We start from the raw sequence: 21,845 nt of genomic DNA, 5'->3' as shown, positions 1-21,845 counted from the left end.
TACAGTATTCTTTTGATCTAGAGCTGTGTTTAAGACAATTTCTGATGGATTTGTCCTCGAAATACTCAGAGGTATTTCAAGGAAAGTATTCCCAGCTGAATGAACTGATATTTTTATTTCTCAGAATTTTTTTCTGGATGGTGCTAATCATATAGTCATTTATTCATTTATAATTCAGTTGCTATTCAATCATTTAAATATTTATTATTACTCTAATAATTACTGATAGGCAATGTTTTGATTAATTTAATTAATGTACTGTCCCTTTAAATTCTATTTTGTTATTACATTTACTATTACTACCTTCAATTATTTATTTAAACAGCCTGAACAGTGTCTCAGCACTGGACCTAACACAACAAACCTGATGTGGTTCCAGTCAAGAATTTCTGACTGTCAGTTCTTAACCCTAAGTATCAAATCTCCTTTGGATTTTTCTTGGCTATTTAAATACTGATGGTCTCATACTTTATGCGTATTTCCTACTGGAGCAGTTAAGGAAACGAATTATTTATACCAGACAGTATTCTGCCGTAGTAATCGTATCCTTCTGCAAAAGAAAAAAATTCTCTCTCTCTCTGGCAAGGAAAACATAATGATGAATGTTAGGGGTAGATTGTTATTTTCAAATGGTTTGCATTCTTATACACATCTAGCATATACACTATTTAATTTGGTCTTCATTTCCTGGTAGTGATATGTGTGAGGTATCAGATGAGCTACAAAACTGCAGAAAATACCTGCGCAGAGCAAATTCTGACTTTCGCTTTCACTGAAGGCAATGAGTCTCCTTGCTCATTGTACAGCAGCCCTCCAGGACTGCCAGCATGCAGGCAAGAGGAAAGTTTTGTAGGAGTCAATTGCATAATATTCAGCTGAGCAGCCTTTGCACAGCTGGGATCTGGTCTATCTCCTGCTGTCCCCCTTGCGCACTGCAGTTCCACCCTGTCTTTATGGCAGGCTGCATCACAGAGTTCAACTGTTGGCAAAGAAATCTAAACTTTTTTATGCTAGCTCGATTAATTGACTGATCAGCATATTTTGATAAATCCATGCTTACCTCTATTTATCTTGCAATTATATTAATGCTATATTACCTTGCGCTGTATTAATGCAACAGAATGCTTTAAAATCTGTTCTACTAGTTTGAGGTAGCTTAAACTAGTTCCTAGTACTTCATCCCACCACCAATATAGTTCTTAACGCAAACACTTCTTCTTTGCGGGAATTCAATAGTCCTGAATCTCCATTCAATGTTTCTCAGAAATAATTTCCTGTTGCTTCAATGTTTTTGAGGAAACATCTTTGAATTACTTGTGTCTCCTCTGCTTTGTTTTGCCTCATAAGCTTTAAAGCAATTCTCACATTGATCACACTTTGACTGTTACCTTCTTTAATGGAAACAAAAGCAGACTAACAGTGAGAATTCAGTCCTCTCCACTAGCAAGGAGTCCTCTTCCTTACTGTTTCTTTTTCCAAGATTACAAACCTGTTCCCCATCCTCTTCCTTCTTGTACACTAATACATGTTTCTTTTGATTCCCTTCCTAGCCATTGCCAAGCTTACTTACAGCACATGGGGGCTTTTCTTTAATAACTCTGCTCTTACTGAAACTTGTTTCATGCCTGAACCAAAACTCCTTACACAGCAGCTCATGGTTGGAGAAAGTAGAATCACAAGATTATGAACATGTAAACCCCGACTGTTATCCCTGCATACAAAGGGGGATTAGGAGTGGCATTAGCAGTTGTAGGAAGGTCTGTGGAGTAATTATTTTGTTCCTCCAAACAGAATTAATTCCTACCCTAGCACAAAGCTTTTGGATGGATGAGACCGATTCTGTGTTGCATTCGGGCTTATCTGATCCAGTTTACAAAAGGACAGTTTCTCTGCCTGCATGTGAGTGTTTTTTCTCCAGCTTTCTATTACAGAGCTGGAGGCCAATTGTATGATTCAGTTGCCCTTAATTATGCATTTGCCTCGGTCAGTTTTAAGCAATAGCTGTACAAGGAACTTGCTCAGGGATGTAAGTGGTGGGCTTTGATTCTGCAGACTTCAGCTCAGTGCCTTGGGTGGCTCTTGCCTTTCCTTGTTGTGCCTCTGCCTCTCTTGCCTTGCGACATGAATTCCTCCAGAGCATGTTTCCACTGCCACCTTCACCTGGCAACATCTCGCATTCCCTGAACATGTGTTGCTGATCAGGAGCAGCCTCTGCTGAGTTTCTCATTGAGCTAACTGCTGCTTTGATCAGGCAAGGTACCATTTAAAGCAGCCACTTCTCATCTGTCTCCAGCCATTTTGCCCCCACCCTTGGCCATTTTCATGGTTTCTTCCATGAACTCTCACTTGAACAGTTGTGGACCATTGGGTTTTCTAACTTGACCTCTGTCAAATTTTGGTTTGGTGACAAGGCAAGAGGCGCTCATGATGCTGGTCTTGTCCAATAGGTTTTGCAGGGTTCTACTTCTGTAGACTGCGGCATGAAAAGGGATCTTCCTTTCCCCCTGTTATTCAAGGTTTTTCTTCCTCTTTGTCACTCCTGTCCCATATTGACGTTGCGGCTGAGTGAGCATGCTCACTTTGTGTTTCATGTGCATGCTTCTTCGTGTTTCATTTAGCCTTGTTTCACCTAGTTGCTTTATTCTTCCTAAATATTGCCCCCATTTAATAACAACCCTACATAGTTCTTTTGCCAAATCAGGGCCTTCACCACGCTGGTGCGTTTTCAGAAAGGGCCACTAGTAACCTTACCCAGGAAAGCAGAACATACCTGCTCTGTCCCTTCTCTTGCCGCTGGAATCACCTTGGGCTCCTTATTTCATCTGCAAAATGACTGGGATGTTGTCAAATTACAGATTCCATTAAATATTCCTTTTCTTTTTCAGGTGTGAATCAGGATATACTGGACAGCACTGTGAAAAGACAGACTTTAGTATTCTTTATGTTGTCCCAAGTAGACAAAAGCTTACGCATGTCCTTATTGCAGCAATAATTGGAGCTGTACAGATTGCCATTATAGTTGCAATTGTCATGTGCATAACAAGGTAGGTAAACAGAAAAACAGAGAAAAACTACACATAGTATGGATATACTTTTTCTGTATTTAAATATTTGATTCCTCAAATTTTATGTGCTTTAACATATATCCTAAAACACCCACATAAAAAATAGCTAATGACTGAAGCGGAAGGATTATGTAACGTCCTATTGCCACCTTTTTTCCCCCCACAAAACACACATTCGTTTAAATTCAGAAACCACCAGTAACCTCTCCAAATCCCCAGACCAAATGCACGGCAGAACAGATTAGCATTGAAACACATTCAAAATGTCAGCTACTGTGTTAGACCTTCACTGGAGTTATTCAAGCATGGCTGATATCTTACAGAAGCTATGATCCCCTGCTCCCACCCAGTGAAACCAGAGAGGTTGACAAGATGCTGTTCCCTGTGGTACCACTGTAAATGGTCTTACACAGAGAGATAAGTATCCCTCACACCAGATATGCTTTCTGAAAATTAATGTGCAGCTAGTCCCGTTATTAGGCACTCTCCACAGGACCCTATTTCATGAAATGTAGAGATGCACAAGCACAGAGCTCAGGTTTATGGGTTGTCTCAGACTCTTGCCTTGTATGAAAACTGAGATGAGAACCATGGATTCTTTTTGATGACAAGGGATTCAGTTTGCTCATCAAGGACTTTAACTGGATGAGGACTGAGGTCTCTGGGCTAGATTAAGGATAACTTAGTTACCTTCTAGGTGCATGAAGCATTTAAGTCCTGCACTTGGGTGTCCATGCTACACTTTGCCTTTTCCTCCTCAAGTTGTCCTTCACTTTCTTCACTTTTTCAGCTCCACTTACATCAGACCGTAAAACTTCCTGCTACCGCATTAGTGCATGGCTTCCCAAGCCCAGTGATGTAGAGTGTCACCCCTAAGAATGAACAATATAGGTGTTCTTCCCTATTTGTTTTGTAAGGTTCAACGTAGCAGGTATCTAACATACATCTAACACCTCCTGCACACGTAAAAGACAGCCATTTGGCTCATGCAGTTGATGTCATCTCTTTTCACCGAACACCCTGTTGGCCAAAGCAGTGGCGTGGAAGGCTGTGGTTCAGCAGCCCTCCTCTTTCAGCTGCCCTACAGCCGTTCCCCAGCTCACAGTCTCTTGGGGACAGTCTTGTCTTGCTGTGTCCCAGCAGGACTGCTCCATCGTGCATTGCCCGCTGTCTGACAGACTCAGTAAGTCTCATCCTGTTCAGAACTGCTGGGGTTTGTGAATCCTTTCTTAGTTGTGCACCCATCCCCAAGAAAGGGATTGCTCAAGTCACCCCACAGGGAGTCCTGGGTGGGCTCTGCCTCAGGGGCTCCTGTGAGCAGCAGGGCACCTGCAGGTCCAGCACTTCAAAAGGCTGATCCAGTCTTACCATCCACTGGATTTTGAGTATGAAATATGTATAAAGTAAAGCCAATGAAATTATTCACCATGGTATGTGCTTTGCTGACTCAAGGCTGAAGGACATGGCACCTTGCTGGTTTCAGTCTCGCATTCAAGCAGAACTCCCTTCTGAGTGATCTGGGATCCCACAGACATCCCCAGGTGACAGTCTGGTACCAAACAGCAGGAGCGTGGCCCCAGAGAGCTCAGCTCATAGTCTCCTTGCTATTGTTAAGTACAGAAAATAAAGTTGATGTGTTATTGCTAGGATTAATTTTATGTGGCATATATAAAAGCAACCCTCCTTTTTGTCTCTTGCTTTCTTCTTTTAACAGAAAATGCCCCAAAAACAATAGAGGACGTCGGCAGAAGCAAAACCTAGGCCATTTTACTTCAGATACATCATCCAGAATGGTTTAACTTAGTGATTTTTATACCTACATTGACCATGTGATGTACATTTTTATTATATCTTTTTTTAAAGAATGGAAATATTTATTTCAGAGGCCTTATTTTTGAACATTTTTAGTGTAACAATGTTGGTCTGTATTCTGAAAGCATCAGCTCTAACAGCTATGGACTGTTTTAGTAACTTTACTTTTATGTTTTTGAATACAGTAGTTCATTTTCTGTATCTGTATCACATGGTTATATAATAGACTTGTGCTTTATTCATGGAATGTAATATTTTTGGGAACACAGATTTATTCCACCAATGGTTGTAGATTTAAAAAAAAAAAAACACAAACCAACAAAAAAGTCCACATTACCTAGCAAACAAGGCATGAACTAAAGGTAAAAATGTTTACAGCTTACTTTTCTTATGAGAAACTAGAAAACACTGTGTTTAAATACCGTAGATATTTAAATGGTTTTGGAAGTTAGTAACTGATTTTTTAGACACTGCCTATCGCATGAACTGTGAAGCTGTGTGCTGTGTGTAGTTGTAACATATTTATAAAATGTGTGGGCTGGGTCTAAGCACTGCCATCTTCATAAATAATTCCAACAATTTATTTTTAAAGAGGAAAACTATAAATTTCATAATTCGGGAAGTTACCTGCTAAAGCAGATGGCACAGGTCCAAAAGAAGTAGGTCTTAGTAGATTTAGGTATTGTAAAAATTGGTGTTGAATAGTTGAACACAAATAATTGGAATAAAGCCTACTTTATCACTGTTAAAGCTGTTTTAATACTTCTTAAACTTTTTTAAAGAAAATACATGTTTTAACACCTACAATACGGATTATATAGTGTTTGTGATTAAAATGAAAAAAAAATAATAAAAGTGAATGAACTACTAGTGCTCTTGTATAGAGTATTTTCAAGAGCTAAAGAAGTCCATCCAAATTAGTCTGCTGGTCATAGTTATATTAATAGACTGTTAGTTGTCGTTTGAAAGATCCCAAGATAAAGTGTGAATAGGATGTGTTCAGCTGTTTTAACATGTAGTTTAGGCTTTCAAAATTTTGCATGTAGGATTTAATAATTTGTTCAATAAAAAAAAATGCTTTCAACATTTTGAACTGGAAAAGCATGTCACAATACAACGTTTTCACTATATTGCCTCTGGTTTAGTGTGTTTATTTGTTACCCCATGTGGTAATTGCAACAAGCTGAAGACCTGAAGTTGTTTTGCTGGAAAAAACAACTGTGTTCATTTTCCTGACCGCTCTTTGAATTCCCTCGGAGGAAAGCACTCCAGTAACACAAAACCAAAAGTAGATCATTAAAAATATGCAAGTTTGCTTTCCTGCTTAATTAGTAAGTTACTTAACTTTCCTGGATTAACACTAATAACTTCATCAGTGCAGAAGCGTGACCCTTTAAACGTATGTTCCTTTCCAGACATTGCTTCCTAATTTTAGGGGTTTCATGTTGCTGAAAGTATCCAAACAATCATGTGTGGATACTCTGTAGTCAGAAGTATTTGACCAAGCTCCAGGAGCGGCGTTTCACGCCCTACTTTGAGCATCGCCGGAGCCAGCTGTCGCCCTGGCTCCTTGCAGCAGCGCCAGAATCGTTCTGGCAGGATCACCGAAACTTCGCCTCCCGCCGACCCGACCGAAGGCAGGAAAGATGGATCGCCGTGAAATCACCCCAGAGACTGACAAAACCCACCAAAATCGTCTCTCCAGCGTCACCGAGGAGGAAGAAGAACAAGATGCAGCTTACACGATTGTGACAGTCCTGGACAAAGTGGCCAACATTGTGGACAGCGTGCAGGCGAGCCAGAAAAGAATAGAGGAGAGGCACAGGGATATGGAAAACGCCATCAAGACCATACAGATTGACATTTTAAAGCTTGCCCAGGCTCACGGCAATACAGGCTACACAGTGAACAAGTTACTGGAGAAAACCCGCAAAGTCAGCTCCGCTGTGAAGGAGGTGCGGGCACGCGTGGAGAGGCAGAGCGCCAGCGTGCGGAAGGTGGAAGCAAAACAAGAGGAGATGCTGCGGAAAAACAAATTCCGGGTCGTAATCTATCAGGTAACCGCAAACCTAATTTCTTGTAGCACTATCGTGACACCTCCTTGGTGGCTGCTGGTAGGCGTCAGTTAATGAACCAAAAGATGCAGTCTGTCCAACGTGAGAGTTATTTTATGCTTCCCTTAACATTGAGTTGTGCTCCGCAGTCCCTTTCAGCATGAACCTACTGGCGGCAGCACACACGGTCTATTATTAGTGTTGGTAGGTTTCTGAGCCAGTCATGTAAGATTAACTGCAGATCAGCTAGGACTATTTGTTGCCTGTCTGAAAGGTAATATGAGGCTGGCAGTGTAAATCTTGTCATACAAACCATGCCTGACATTCATCCCTGGTATTTTTTTCACCATATTAGGTAGAAGCCCAAACAGCAAAAGTGTTTGCAGGCTCTGTGGAACACAGACTTTCTTCTAACACTAATTTCAAAACATACGGTTTATTTAACTTGCAGGAGTACCCAAGCCTTCATAGTGCTGACAAATTTGGGCTTTTTTTCGTTATCTCAGTCTAAGTAGTACATGCACAAACTAAAGCTCAGACCTACAAACCCTTCGTGACAGCAAATAGTCCCTTGCGTGCTCTACTTCAGAAGTGGATTAACACAGCACTGGTCTTCCATTTATATTGGGCAAGCAAATCATACATTTTCTTTCATTGACCTCATTCTAGTATGTTCATTGTTCTTATAAATAACTGTGTTGGAAGAGAAGTTTCATGAAATGGCATGGTCTCGCTTACATGCATATAAATAGCCAGCGCAGGCAGTTCATGGGGTCTGTCAGTTGCTAGCGAGTGCTGTGAAACCCAGTTGGTTTAATGGCCTGATCCTGCATTTGCTGAAACTTCCCAGTTCCCCAAGTCAATAGAAAGTAAGAGTGTTTATTCTTTTGCCAGAAGCATAAGTTGGTCCTTCATACCAGCGAGTCCCCAAAGCTTCTTGCAAATGAGTCGTATTCATCATTGGTCGCTCTTGAAAATACCAGCCCTCGTGAGTAACACAATGCGCCCCCATCACCCAGCCTTACACCCTGGTCTTGCATCTGTTTGTACATAAATAACATCACTTCCGATGAATGGAGCTGTTTCACTGAGTATATTCACCACTGTATACAGCTGACAAATCCTTCTGCGTAATCTGGCTTTCCTAACTACTTTGTTTTCTACTACCAGGAAAAAATAGCTAAAAAAAAAAAAGAAAAAAGAGTAAAAGCTGAAGGTAGGTAATGTGTACCTCTCTAATGTTATGTTAGTACCATATGCAGCCAAATTGTGCCTCCCAGATTTTCTGACTGAATGACTTACTATGGATGTTCAGGAGAAAGCAGAGGCCCAATTTGGCCTATTATTACAATTATTGCAAGCTGCACTATCATGATGGAATAGAAAACAGGCACTTTTGCTTTTTCCTTGCAAATAATTTCCCAGCTAAAGGAAATAAATATCTCTGACTCCCCTGGTTAATGGCATAATGCCATTTCATTGATGGGCCTTTACCATAATGATTGCAGCAGAAACAATGCTTTGAAAATATTTGTACTTAAACCAGTATTAATTACATAATGTATATTTTTCTCCTAGCAAAGGAGTCGTTGCTTGTGTAAAAATGTAGTAAAATATGGTGAAAATGGATTTACACACCACTATAAAGAACAGCTTCAGATATTTCATACAAAAGGTATCTCTCACGATGCATACTTTCTTTAAGGATCACCTTCAGTAGGCATTTCTGAACTCTCTTCTTTTGCCAGAACTCATTTTGCCAGACAAGAACGACCTGCATGCTGCTCCATATGTTTAATTCTTAGACAGTACTTTTCAGGAAGGGAACCAGCATTTTTAACTGCTGTCTTTCTAGCTTCCTCTTCTTACAGAGGCTGAGAACTGCCAGTCTTTTGTAAGGCAGAGCCCTTTCCCTCTTGCCCAGGGGAGGAGCAGATATGCTGATCCCTTTAGGATCCGACATTTAACACTTTTCTGGAGGATAACTACTGCATTGCTTCACAAAAAATGGAACATGCCAGGTAGCCAAGAGTGTGATGAAGATCTAAGGCGCAGGTACACTTGTGAAAGGCTCTTTCACACAGGGGCAGTGATTTTGACACTGTTGATTTACACCAGTGTAGGCATACTGCTGGAGTGCCAAGACCTGAATGACTGAAGCTTGGCTACGATGAGTGGGAGTCTGTTAATAGCTACAGAATCAGCGTACTCCCTTCACTATATTTTACAAATGGGTATAACCAAGTTGTTTACTTGGTGATTGTGAGTGACAGATCATCTGTAGTGAGATTTTTTTCTGATGAACCATTTGGGACACTGTGATGGAGCCAATGACCTGCATGTAGCCGGTGTTGAATGCCTACGTGGGTGAGTGCACATGGGTTTTAGTTGTAACTATTGCCAGCACATCGGCATATGAGGAAAAGGGGACCACCAATTAAGTCCTAAAGATTTTCTTTCAAGTGGATATCTTTCATCTTATCAAGGAGTAGGCAGGTTGAAAAGGATCACTGGCTGGAGGAGATTGTCCCGAGAGACCTCAGCCATGATGAAAAGAGTTGGCAATATCCTCGCACTAAAAAGAGACAAAGTGATCATCCATGAGCATAATGATTAGGGAAATTGAGAGCATTCGTTTTTAAAAGGCCATGTGGTTGAGGGAGAGATTTGGTAGCAGGCAGCTCTCCTCCCCAGGCTGACTGCATGATTAAAAATGCCAGGTTACTTCAGAGTTTCTAGTGAGGTCTTTGACCCTGGAGTGCGATGTGCCCTAAGGGTATAGTAGGGAATGCAAAGTACATTATAGGTTGTGCAGGTCACTCTTCACTTCTGTTCAGGTTAGTCTGAATAACCAGCTGTGAGAGCTATCATTTCTCTGCAGCCAAAGAGCATCTAACAACTTAACTCATGGCTAAATTATTCAGAAATTAAAGTGGATTTTTTTTTTTTTTTAAACCCTGAAAGAACTTGTTTCATTTGGTTTTCGGCATGTTCTGCAAGCCCCTCTGCGTGTCAGCATACAGGCACCAGAAATGCCATGTTACAGAAATGCCATGTTAGAGCTTGTGTTACTGAGCTCTTTTCTATTACTACTTTATATAAGCACCATAAATGACTAACAACCTCCTATGAAGGGACACATGCATTTGTTTCACCCTCTGCTGTCTGACGTTTAAAATTAGTGGACAGTCACAGTGGACATGTCAGAAAAGAAGTCAGGTTACGGCTTGACTGGCCTACACAGCCACGTTACAACCGATTTGTTTGCCCTGCGATCGCTCCACTGCACACACAAGAGGCTAGCAGAAGCAGCCTTCTGTATGCCCCTCATATTATGCGTAAATAAACTAAAACATAAGTGGCTTTTCTTGGAAAAGATGGGGTCAACAATCTGAAAATCTGCAGTGGAAGCGCTTCCATCTGAAGTGGCAGTAAAAGTCAGGGTGTCCCGAGCTCCAGAGGCGAGGTTGCAAACATGGACTGTGAAGGACCTGGCGCATAAACTCACCGTCCATCAGCACAGAGTTTTAATTACAGCTATTCACAGAAAAACCTGAGAGTAACCGCGACATGAAAGACAACAAATGTAACAGTTCTATTTAAAAGAAGACAAAGGAAATTATCTGAACCATTGCCATTAATCTGATACCATTTGGGCATAAGAATGGCAGGCTCACAAGGGGCTCTGCAGAACAGAATCATTAGTACCATGGAGCTAAATAGCTCACCAAGGGCAGATTGTGCTAGGTAACTCCTATTTGATCATTTTTCTGTTTTGCAGAAACATGAGAGGTCTTATCCTTTCTCATATTTATGTACCTGTTATCTTACCTCATAATAGATAATCTGGAAAAACAACAGATGACAGTGGATTTCTGTTGAAATGGGAAGTGAGGCTTGTGATGGGTTTGTAAAAGGGTTTGCTTCTAAGACTGTTTTTGCCAACTGTGCAATATTTTTATAAAAGATCTTGGCACAAAAAAGGTGTGGATACTAATGAAATATCCTCAAAATGAGGAGCTGTCAGTTCAGAGAAAGAAAATCAGACAAGAAACTAAATTATCTTTAGACCTGGAGTAATGCTGATCTAAGTGTACACAGTGTCAACTCCTGTATTTAGCAGAAGCCCTTGTTGTTAGTTTGTCTTCTGAGGCCCCACGGTTTGGAAAGGATGGAAAATGGTGTATTAATTGCTCACGAGGTGACTGAGAGCCCACTTGATGTTGTGGCTCTTAAAAAAGTGAAATGTGGCCATGAAAGGCCTCAGACAAGATATTTCCAGATGTGATCAAGAGATGCCCAGTGCCCTTGTCCAAAACACTTCAGAGCCCACCTGGACCACCCCGTGCAGCCCCAATCACCCCTGTTGAAGTAAGTTGTGTTCTAACTGAAGAGGTTTGGAAAACAACTACTGGGCTGATCAGAGCAATGGGAAGCCCTGGTACGTGAGAGGAGACCAGCAACTTCTAGCTTGGGATAATCCAGCAAGAAAACAGGCTAAGAGAGGTTGTGGCTGTCATTTATACATACACGTTGGGGCACAGATGAGTCCAGTAAAGACCATCAGCAAAACATTGAAATGGGTGTAACTGTCCATGAGTCATCTCGGGTCAGAAACCAGAAATGGATTCTTAGTCCTGGAAGCATGAAGGTCTGGACAAAGCCTTCTGCTGGAACCCATGGGCGGAGAAGAAAACCTAAATTGCTATTAAGGTGGATTCTGAAAACTTAATGGGAAAAAAGATGGTGTAGGTTGACTAGCTGTGACAGCAGAGCACTGGCCTCAGACACAGAGGCCTCGGCAGCCCAACGGCACAGGGCCTTTGTTGGAGGCTTGTGGCATAAACCTTACAAATATTTTTACAGCTGGGACAGGTAATTGCCTTCACTGAGATTACATAGAACAAAAAGAACCCAATGGCTGTGTCGGAGAGTGTAGGAAGAGCTCTCTGTTTGCAGTGTCAAGCCCGGCCCTCCGGTTCAAAGCGCTGAGCTGGCCCCGTGCTGTGTGGCCAGCTGCTGGCGGCGCGGCAGGGCCGCTGCCGAAGCACTGCAGGCAGCCAAGATGATCATAAATTACCCGTGATTTTTAGGAAAAAATCAAGCACTTTCAACCAGCTAAAGAAAAATGGTGTTTCTAGGGACGTGTTTGAAAGGGAAATAATAAAAGATTTTTTAAAAGCAGCTGTTGGGCCATTCCTGTGTTCCCAAAGTGAAATAGGTTGCATATTTCACAGGGCTGTGTTCATAGCAGATGATAAACTTGATGCTACACCAGTAGATGATAAACTTGACGCCACACCATTTGATCTGGTGTGACTGGAGTCCCCAGCCCTGTTGCTTTGCGGTGATCCTCACAAAGGACAGGCAGTCATCGTCTCAGGTCTGCCGTCGATTTTACTCCACCTATTAAGTTGATAATTTACATTTGCACTGGATGCAGTTGTTCAGGGCTTTGCTGTCATTGTCTAGCACGCCAGTGCAAGAGTGTAGCTACATCATGAGCCTCCTGCGTCGTGCCTCTCCCCCACGGCCCTAGAGGCTGCCTGGAGTGACTTATCGACAGGAGCTGTGGCTATACACGTGTCTGCAGCCATACACTTCATGCCTGAGGCCCAGATTCGGGAATGGACTTGGCTCTGGGGACATGCAGTTGGGCTTCATATTCGCAGCACGGCTGAAGACAGCTGAATCTTGCAATTATTCCTTTAGCACGGGAATAAAGCTCATCAGAACAGCACAGGCACAGACGAGAGGAATATGTGAAGTCATCGCCAGCAAGTTTAGAATTTGGGACAGGATTCATCTTGCCAGGCGTTAGACATCAGTAATGCAGATGTTTGTACGTTTGGCCTGTAGACTCCCTTCAAGCGAGCAGAGAGAAATGTATGGAGCCTGATTCACCTGGCCTCTGGTAGACACCTACTTCTGGATAGTTTCTACTTTATAAGTACCTGTTATTCAACTCCACTGAGTTGAAAGGGTGTCCAGAAGTGAGTTCATATGGAGACATGGTTGCTTGGGTAGAGGAGTTCAGCAACTCCTGGTGACTGGCTGGGTTTCACTTGTACTTGAGAGCATTTCCCTGCTCTAGCTACCTTGCAAGAGCAGTCACCTTGTGAGGAATGCATGAATCAAAATATTTCCAAGCATATTTTTTAGCCTTATCACATCTTGTGATCTCTCTTTCTCCTCCAGTGACAAAGGGTTGGTACCTACAGGTAAATTGGAAGTGAGAAGCATCACCCATTTGCAAACCTGCAGACTGACCTGCAGAGCTATTCCCTAGGCTAGCTCCGTAGAACAGTAGCAAAGCGAAGTAAGTGTGAAGCTTTAATTTTCCCCTGGAGCCGCAGTAGTCCTTTCTGTGCAGCACGCGGTGGGTTGGAGCCAAGGGCTTCTCTGAGTGATGTGGTATAACTGCGTGCCGCTTGCTCCTTGTCTGTAGCTCGCTGCAGTCAGATAATGAGCAAATGAGCTAGGTTTCTTTATAGTCATTGTACACTCCTGGTTAAATTAATGAGTTGCTGTCAGAATTTAAAGAAGAGGGATGTGTATTAAGATTCACAAAAGAGAAATGAGGGGGGCCTGACTGTTCTGGCCAGGCTGCTTTTTTATTATTTAAAAATACAAGCAACGGCACTTGGCCATAAAGTCTTGCGTGCTGAAGTGTTTATTCTCGATCTACTTTACTTGATAAAATCCCTTAGGTGCCCCTTTAAAATAATCTTATTTCTCTCTCATCTGAGCAACTTTTTGGCCCAATGGCAGAGATTTTGAAATGGCATATTTGCAGGAAAACTGAGAGGATCGCTTGAGATTTATGAAGCTTCACTCTTAACTGTTAGAATATGAGTAAAAGGACTGAATGATTTGTAATTGGTTATTCATCAGCGGTTTCATGTTGATTTAGAGAGCAATTTCAAGGAGATGTTTTAGTGATTTACCTCGGCTGCCGGTTTGAATAACAAATCATTCATTTAATATGCAAATTTCCAGGATTTGTTTAAATGTCGTGGCGATGCATTCTCCTGCCCATATGCTGCCAGTCATTTGCATCACCAGTTGTCATAGACACAGCAGCAGCACCAAACCAGGCACTGGGTGGCCTTTGACCATTTTGCCACTTCGTGCTCTGCTTCAGAATTGTCAGGTGATGACCAGTCCCATCTGTGCCTATGTTAATCATCACCTGCACCTTCCCTGTCACACACCCCAGGGCTGAAGGATCATTTGCCGCGACCTTTTCCCTGTGCAACACAATGACTCCAAGTTATGCAGTTTCATCTGCCTCTCCTCCCATCTTTCGCTGTCATCAGTTTCTTTAAGAGCATGTTGAGTCTTGATTTTGTATATATATGCACACAAATTATATGATTTTTTAATATATATATATGAATTCATTATTTATTTTGTCATTCTGTTTTTCTCTGCTGTTGTTTTTTGTATTTTAAAAAGTTTTGTTCTGTTAAAGTTTTAATTGAAATTAGATACTAGTTGGGAGCTGATAACAGTTGCTTTTAGTAAAGCTTGTTAGAATTACATTCGAAGCTATTTGAAAAGAGAATGCAAAACTGTTTTATAGCGTTTCTAGCATATATCTACACATAAGACAATATATTATCTTTTTTTCTCCTTGCCAACTCTAGAAGCCCAGTGCAGGCTTTGAAATACAAACCCGAAATACATGTTTGTTTTTACAAAACATGCAAAAAACGTGGAAGGAAAAGGAGAGTAAAGATCTTGGACTGACCACATCCATTAAAATGCCCTTATAGCCCATTATTTTTTATTTTTAAATGACATTATAATGAAATTATTACTGAAATAATCATTAAAAGCGTTAATGTACTTAAAGTCTAAGTATTGTTGTACAGTGACACTATGTCACTGCTTCATCTAGCGAATCCAGTGAACTCTAAATTAGCAACACGCCTTTTCTTAATAAAAATAATACTGTTGCTGCTATTAATTATTGATCCCATCTGTGCTTGCAAAGAGAAGGAGTGGAGATTCAGCTAATGAGCTTGTGAGGGAATTTTTTTAAATAACCTGCTACCCTTTGCACACCCTCACTGACCCGGCTGCGGGTGTGACATTCCTCTGCCAGCAGCCCCCTTGGCTTATTTGCTCAGCAACAGGGGAGAAAGGTGCTGGTAGAGCCAACCTGACCTTTCCCAGGACAGAACTGCGGCAAAATACCTGAGACATCAAAACGATTTGCTCTGCCATTTCCCTTCTTCCCCTGCCCAGAGGGGAGAGGCTGAGAAGAGCCTGACGGGTCAGGCACGGTTATCCAGTCGGCAGCCTTCGTCCCCTGCGGTTTTCGGTTATCTGAGCATTGCCAACTCGAGAGTCTCATAATGTTGATTAGGGACATTGCCGCATTTAAGATTATTTACTTATTGTTTTAAGGTTTCTGTGAGGTGAAAAGGAGTCTGCACCTGGTTGTTTGCGTAGTTTGAGGAGCAGGTGCACCAGCCTTCCTTCATCAGCACCTTGTTATATCCTATGGAGAAAAATGCTGCTGCTGCGATCCCTCCCCTGAGACCAGGAGACGCCGGCAGCGTGCCTGCAAACTGGTCAGCACCCTCAGGCATGGGTGCAGCACAGCCAGAATTCTGGTAACTGATGAAAAGTTTGTGGAGCGAAAGGCCTGTGTGCCTTTTTGAAAATTTTCTGATCATGAATTAAATTGAAATGGGAGCAGGGGGAGAAATGACAATGGAAGAGTCAGATTTTCTTGGGAGACAGTTAGAGACATCTGGGTTTCAATATTCACTGTCCCCAGAGCCACCCATTCAAATCAAAGCCGTGCTGGCCGCCTTCCTCAAAGTTGAGGTTTACTCATCTGTTTCCTTTGTATTCGGTCAGGCCCTTGAAAACTCAAACTTCTTTGGCTACTTTAGAACTTAAATACTAAAAAACTAGGGAAAATGAAAGTTCAGGTCTAAAATGCTTTCTTAGCAAGCTTAGTGCCAGGAGGCCTCACCAGCCACTCCTGAATTGTGCGACCGTTCTGTTAGGATGTTATACCTTTACATTTTGTTTGTTAACGTTGTTTCTTAAGCAGTAGATCTAACTAACCTTACAGTTTTGTAGCCTCTGTATTTCTCTCCCTGCCCAGCTGAACTGCAATGGTCTCCGGGCTTTCCCCTTATCATTGCGACCAACGCTTTCAGTCCCTCCTCTGCTACCACAGAACCTGAGGCCTTTCTCCTCCCAGACCTCATTTACTTCCACACACGTGCATTTTTCCAAAATATTTCCAGTTTCAACAACGCAACATCTAATCTGACTCCTTTCTCCCCTCTCCCCTCCTATACCCATTCATATACGTGCACCCCCTCTTCTCAGCACCCCTGTCACCTGCCAAAAACGTTGGGTCCGGTTCTGCAAGCAAGGTACCTGAGCCATGGCGTGTTTCCTCAGGACAGACGTCAGCTGGGAGGACAGACAGAATGACTCACAACGCAGCCGGCTCCTGTCTGAGCTCAGCTCTGTTCTCAAATTGGTGGAAAATGCCCGAATGTTTACATGTTAGTGGAGAAACCATGTAAGGGTGAGAAGGTGGGAGCTGTGTAATGTGAGCATATATGCTACACTTTTTGTACAAAAAGAAGACGACTTCCAAGTCAGCCACTTTCGTGACTGGTTTCCTGATCTGCTTCTTGGAGGAGAAGGAAAAAATTTGTTTTGTTTTAAAAGGTCCAGGTCTATTTTCAATGTGTTGAGTAGCAGACTAACTTTTCAGGACATTATGGCCAACGAGCATTCCATGACCAGTGTGAGCACCCTTTGCAGGGTGCACCCTCTCCAGATGCTCCATCTAGAAGGACTGATGAAAGGGAAGCAGAATGATCATCTTCCACAGATTTGTTTCTTGGTTTCTGGTTCCGGCATGTGCATGTCCGGTTTTTGCCAGTAAGCAGGGCAGAGTACACATCCTTTGTATTAACCAATCGACAGACCATAAGACTGCACTGCTCTTTCCTCAAGAAATCAAGTTAAAAATAACTTTAAAGGTCCCTTCCAACCCAAACTATTCTGTGATTCTACCCGAATGTTTGGTATCGTCTTGCACTGTGAGAGAATCCCCTGTCATCATTTTATTTGAGCACTTACAAATTTAGCTTAAAGATCCTCCCTTACCTCCTGTGAGGTGGTAGTGGCAGGTAAGAGTCCTTCCTAGCAAAACCCTTAAGTAGAATTTTAACTAGAAGCTTTCAAGTAGCTCCACCAATTGCTCAACTCTTTCTCACCCCCTCAGAAGTCCGGGCTGCCCAGTCCTGCTGTTTCCAGTCCCATCTGCTTTCAAGGCAAGAAGAAAGCTGTCACCCAGTTTAGGGCTTTGTCCTGTGCAACTGAAATCAGTGGCTGTTTAATCTTTGCTTTTAGTGATTTTTATAAATGAGCTGGTAGCTATATGCTTTGTCCCCATCAATCTCCCACATGGTGCTAAAACTTATTGTTCCTGCTTTAGGAAGGATGAGCTCCTAGCTTCTGTCTACCCCACTGATACTTACTGAAAGAAGGAATGGTGAGGGGCAGGAGAGAGAAAGGAAGCAGATGAGCAAGCTCTCTTACTAAGCCTAAATCATTGCATTTTTATTATGAAACCTCCCTAACGTGGTAGCCAGTTTCTGTTAAACTAATACTTTCCGCTTTGATAACATCTTCTATCCAGAAATCTGGAGAGAGGATAGAAACTCACACTAATTATTAGCCTTTCTACATGTGATTCTGCAAGATGTGTGCAGAAAACAAGGAAAAAGAGAAAATCTGAGATTTGGCAAAGATTGTTCTCAGAGTCTGTAGCAGAACGAGGAATGTTTCTCAGGGCCTGCAGCTCTGGTTTCTGTGTCTTGTCTACAAGGCCTTCATCTCACACATTATTGTTCATATGTCTTAATTCTAACGTGTATGAAAGTTAAAGTGCTCTCTTCTTTAGATAGTAGACTATAAAGCTAAATACAATAAAAATCTGGCAACAATTGATGAAAAGTACAGAAAGTTTGTTCTTCCAAAGGAAGACAGCCTGAGTATTGCAGAGAAAATAATCTCTCTGCCTTCTCTCTTAAAAAGTAATCTTCATATGAACAGCACACCCTATTCATTATATTGTGTTCTTTTCTGTATGTACTGAAATTTCAGAACAGTCATTCTGGAAACATTTTTGTTACCATTTCAGCTGAAGGAGTCGGCTATAATTTACAAACTTTGAGGAATTATTATCCAGCTGTGTTTTAGTTCATTTTCAGAAAAGAAGGGATTATGTTTATATATAGAGGTCTTTATATAATTAATGTTAATTTGCACATGTTAATGAAGATGATTATTAGCAAAGCATTGTAGTTTTGTTCCTTCTGATTTTGACAGATGAGTTGAATAACATTCTGCTGTAATCAATGCAACATAACTCATCCCTATTTTTTCTAAGCATTAACAACTATTTTATTAGAGGAGTTTTAATGAAGCCAAGGCATGATGACAGACCCTTAAGTGGGCTTTATCTGCCAAATAGCTTAAAGTATTTTATTTTACACATTGCTAGTACTCCGTAAAAAAACATTTAACATTACTTGCCACTAATGACTCACTGTGAAAAATGACAGATGTCTTTTTGGCTGGAAATCAGTTCACAGAAAAATATTCAGTAAAACTGACCCATTCTTCATGGGTTGACGACCTCTAATATCTCTCCTATTGTCTGCATTAAGGTAATAATACTAAGGATAGAGCCCAGAAACTGTCATGCCTCAGAAATCAGCTGAAGTAGTTACTACTAATGGGAAACAGCTTATAGAATTTTTATATAGCTGTTGTACCTGTCTGCACCCTAAAGGGCTGCTGCTCTTGGGAGAAGAGCACATGCACGTGCACATAAATAGCTAGTAGGGAGGAAGGGGCTGGCATTGTCCATCTCACACACCTCCTACAAGTTACGCCGCATACTTTAGTACTTGTAGAAGGAAGTGACGCACTGACACTGAGCCACGAATTTGTAATGTCCATGCAGACAGCAGTCCTGAGATCAGGGGGGATCAGCTCTCTTAGGAGATTCTCTCTGTTCAGAAAAATCCTTCCATTACCGCAAGCCTTTTGCCTTTTTTTGCACATCTTTAACCACTAAGTGATTCTTGGTAAATTATTTGTTTACTGTGGACAGCTGTGTATTTCTGTGTATCTTCGAGCTTTGAGCCTCTACTAGTCTTTCTTTGGAGGGGCTACATACATTCCTAGTGCTAAGATATCTAGGATAGTCACCACTTCCAAGCATGCAGCTAATACGTATTATCATATGTATAATATAAATATCTAATACCATATGCTCGTACAGGTCACCAAACTCACCACAGGAGACAGAGGCGCTTGCTCTGGGTCATCCGTATTTTTCCAAATGGAACAAGTCAAGTTCATCTTGGCAATGGTGCACAGGTGCTGGGTGAATTGTGTGGAATTGGGTTTAGCGAATAACATCTCATTCCTTTGGTGACTTTGACCCCTTGTGGAGCCAGCACATATAAGTTAATATATTGGGGCTCAAACCCTTTTGGGCAGCCACAGAAATGTTTGCTAAGTTCCAATTAGTCAAAAAAATGCAATTGTCTTGGTGACAGCAAAAGGCTGAAGCTACTGGTATCATTGAGGCACTCATTTGGAAGAGTGTACAGCTGATACAAGCACAAGAGCCTATTTTGTCTACAAGATGTCTTTTTTTGGTAAGGAATAACCAATTGGATCTAGGTCCGATCTCTGAGGAGCAGATCAGCTTCAAAAAAACCCATGAACTGGACAAATCTGCTCTAAAAACCATTAGGGGCCAGTAAACATAGGACCATGGCATTCATTAGTTTCAGGTAGAACCACACTGACAAGAAATCTTTAATCAGGTATAATGTCTTTACAGACCTTGGCAAAGGTTTCTCCTGCCATTTGTATTCTGTATAGATCACATACGATGGTACAAGCCTACATTACTTTGTTACAATATTGTGTTTCAGTTAGCATTAATTAACTACAAGCCAAGAAACAAAACGCTTGAGTTACCATCCTTGTAAAACACACTTACTGGAAGATGACTCTGTGCTTTCATTCACAGGAAGAAACCGAGTGTCCTTCATCTCTCTCTGTTATCAAAGAGAGGACCGCAGGTGAAACTCTAGAGGATGATTTCTTCTCACCCGATGACCTGTCTTCTGATGAAGAATATTATATCGAAGAAAGCAAAGCAACCCAGTTCAAGAAATCAGGCATGAGGCGAATAGATGATATCAAAAAGGCATTTTCAAGGGAAAATATCCAAAAGACAAGACAAAATTTTGGCAAGAAGGTAAACAGACTTCGAACTAGAATAGTGACCCCTGAGAGAAGAGAGAGGATCAGGCAGTCAGGAGAGAGACTGAAACAATCTGGGATAAGGATCAAGAAAACCATTTCACAAGCTACCCCAACAAAGGAGGCGTTCAAGATCCATAAAAAAAATAAAGAACGAACAGGAGCTGAAGGTCAGGAGGGGATCCAGGAAGCTGGTGTGCACATCGCCTCTGAGCTCGCAGCAGCAGAGCCCTTCACTGAAGAAATCTCTTACACAGAAGTGATCACTAAGGTAAAGAAAGACAAGAATAGTGCAACTAAAGGTGCCTCCCAGTCAACTGAGAAAGGAGTGATGATCCCAGAAGTCGTTCTTAAGCAGGAAGGAAAAGAAGGAGGAGGAGGTGATGATGTCCCTTTGCTAGACTTAAAGCAATCGGCATAAGGAATCAGTTAGCAAACCCACCATACTATCCTTACTGAACAAGAGATAATGCAGTATGTGTTCACTCAGCTTTAGACAAATGTGTGAATTTGTGTTATATCACAAAACATGTGTTGCTGGTGTTCTCTCATTTACACGGGTGTCTGTAGTGTTGTCTTCCTGACAACAGCCAAGCCATGCAAATGGAATTAAGGGGCTCCTCCTCTGTCTTGCCGCTAGCTATCATTAACCCAAATGGAACTTGCATGTCAAAGGGAGATGGAAATCTGCTGTATTTTCAAGATTGATTTAGCAGTCACTTTACAGCCTAATAACTCTAGTTTTACGTACAACAGACTAAAAACATCTTCCATTATCTTCTACCAACTCCTCTAATGACAAAACAGTAACAAAGCTATTACTTGTATTAACAAGAGGAAGAGCTATGAAAAACGTCCATTCAGCAATACAAATCTTTTTGTTTAAGAGCCCTCACTGAAACAGTGGAACAAGGAAATTCCTGCTTTATCCAGGGTGTGACAAAATGGAATGCAGGAATGATAGGGTTTTCAGTAAATTGTTTTTCTTCTCAGTGGAAAAGAGAAGCTCCTGAAATGACTAAAGACTATTTCCAGAGTTCTGGAAGAGGAAAGTTTGATGTATGTAAGCAATTCATTTTCTGTACTTATGGAGTGAGAATAAAAAAGCAGAAGACACGTTAAATATGGAATAGCAGGAGGAAAAGAGAATGAGGTATCGTATTCAAGTTATGAAAAGGCAATTGTGAGAAAGGCAAGGGTATGACGCAGTAAAAGAGGAATAAGATTAATGCATGGGTTCTGGATAAATAGAGAAAAAATTTAGAATATTGTAACTGAAGTTTCCTTGAGATCTTTTGAAGAATTGTTGCTCTATCCGGAGGATCATAGGGCTCATGAACATAACTGTCCAGACAAGGGAATTGTTTTGTTTTCCATTCTCTGTGCTTTTTCTGAGCTTCGCTGCAATTAAAAACTATTCTACAAAGCCGCTGAAGTACAGGGCCAATCCATAACCCAGTTCTTTGTTTCCTATCATCATCGCTATTGACCAGCCACAGCCTCAGGGATTATGAGACAGACACCCTTTGGAGTATGGAATGCTGTTACAGGAGCCAGTGCCCCGGCATCAGAGATG

The 21,845-nt window shown here is 41.6% G+C and overlaps 2 protein-coding genes across 2 annotated transcripts in view; both read left to right on the top strand.

Annotated features, from left to right (window-relative positions):
• TMEFF1 (transmembrane protein with EGF like and two follistatin like domains 1) overlaps window positions 1-4,864 on the top strand; it is a gene marked incomplete at both ends in the record, with an annotated part of 126,730 nt that extends 121,866 nt beyond the window's left edge. The window contains 2 exons of the mRNA XM_081996277.1: window positions 2,886-3,044; window positions 4,780-4,864. Of these exons, the coding sequence (XP_081852403.1) occupies window positions 2,886-3,044; window positions 4,780-4,864 (244 nt within the window). The remainder of the gene's footprint in view (window positions 1-2,885; window positions 3,045-4,779) is intronic.
• A 1,659-nt stretch (window positions 4,865-6,523) lies between these two features.
• CAVIN4 (caveolae associated protein 4) lies at window positions 6,524-20,690 on the top strand (the record flags this gene model as incomplete). The annotated part of the gene is made up of 2 exons (XM_082014668.1): window positions 6,524-6,934; window positions 20,034-20,690. 2 exons carry the CDS (start codon window positions 6,524-6,526, stop codon window positions 20,688-20,690), a joined length of 1,068 nt encoding a protein of 355 aa, XP_081870794.1.
• Between the last annotated feature and the right edge of the window lie 1,155 nt (window positions 20,691-21,845).

This window comes from Phaethon aethereus (genome assembly GCF_964289735.1).
Source record: "Phaethon aethereus genome assembly, chromosome: 2".
Classification (NCBI taxonomy): domain Eukaryota; kingdom Metazoa; phylum Chordata; class Aves; order Phaethontiformes; family Phaethontidae; genus Phaethon; species Phaethon aethereus.
Note: the sequence above shows the minus strand (reverse complement) of the source record. Positions and strands in the feature narration are given on the sequence as shown.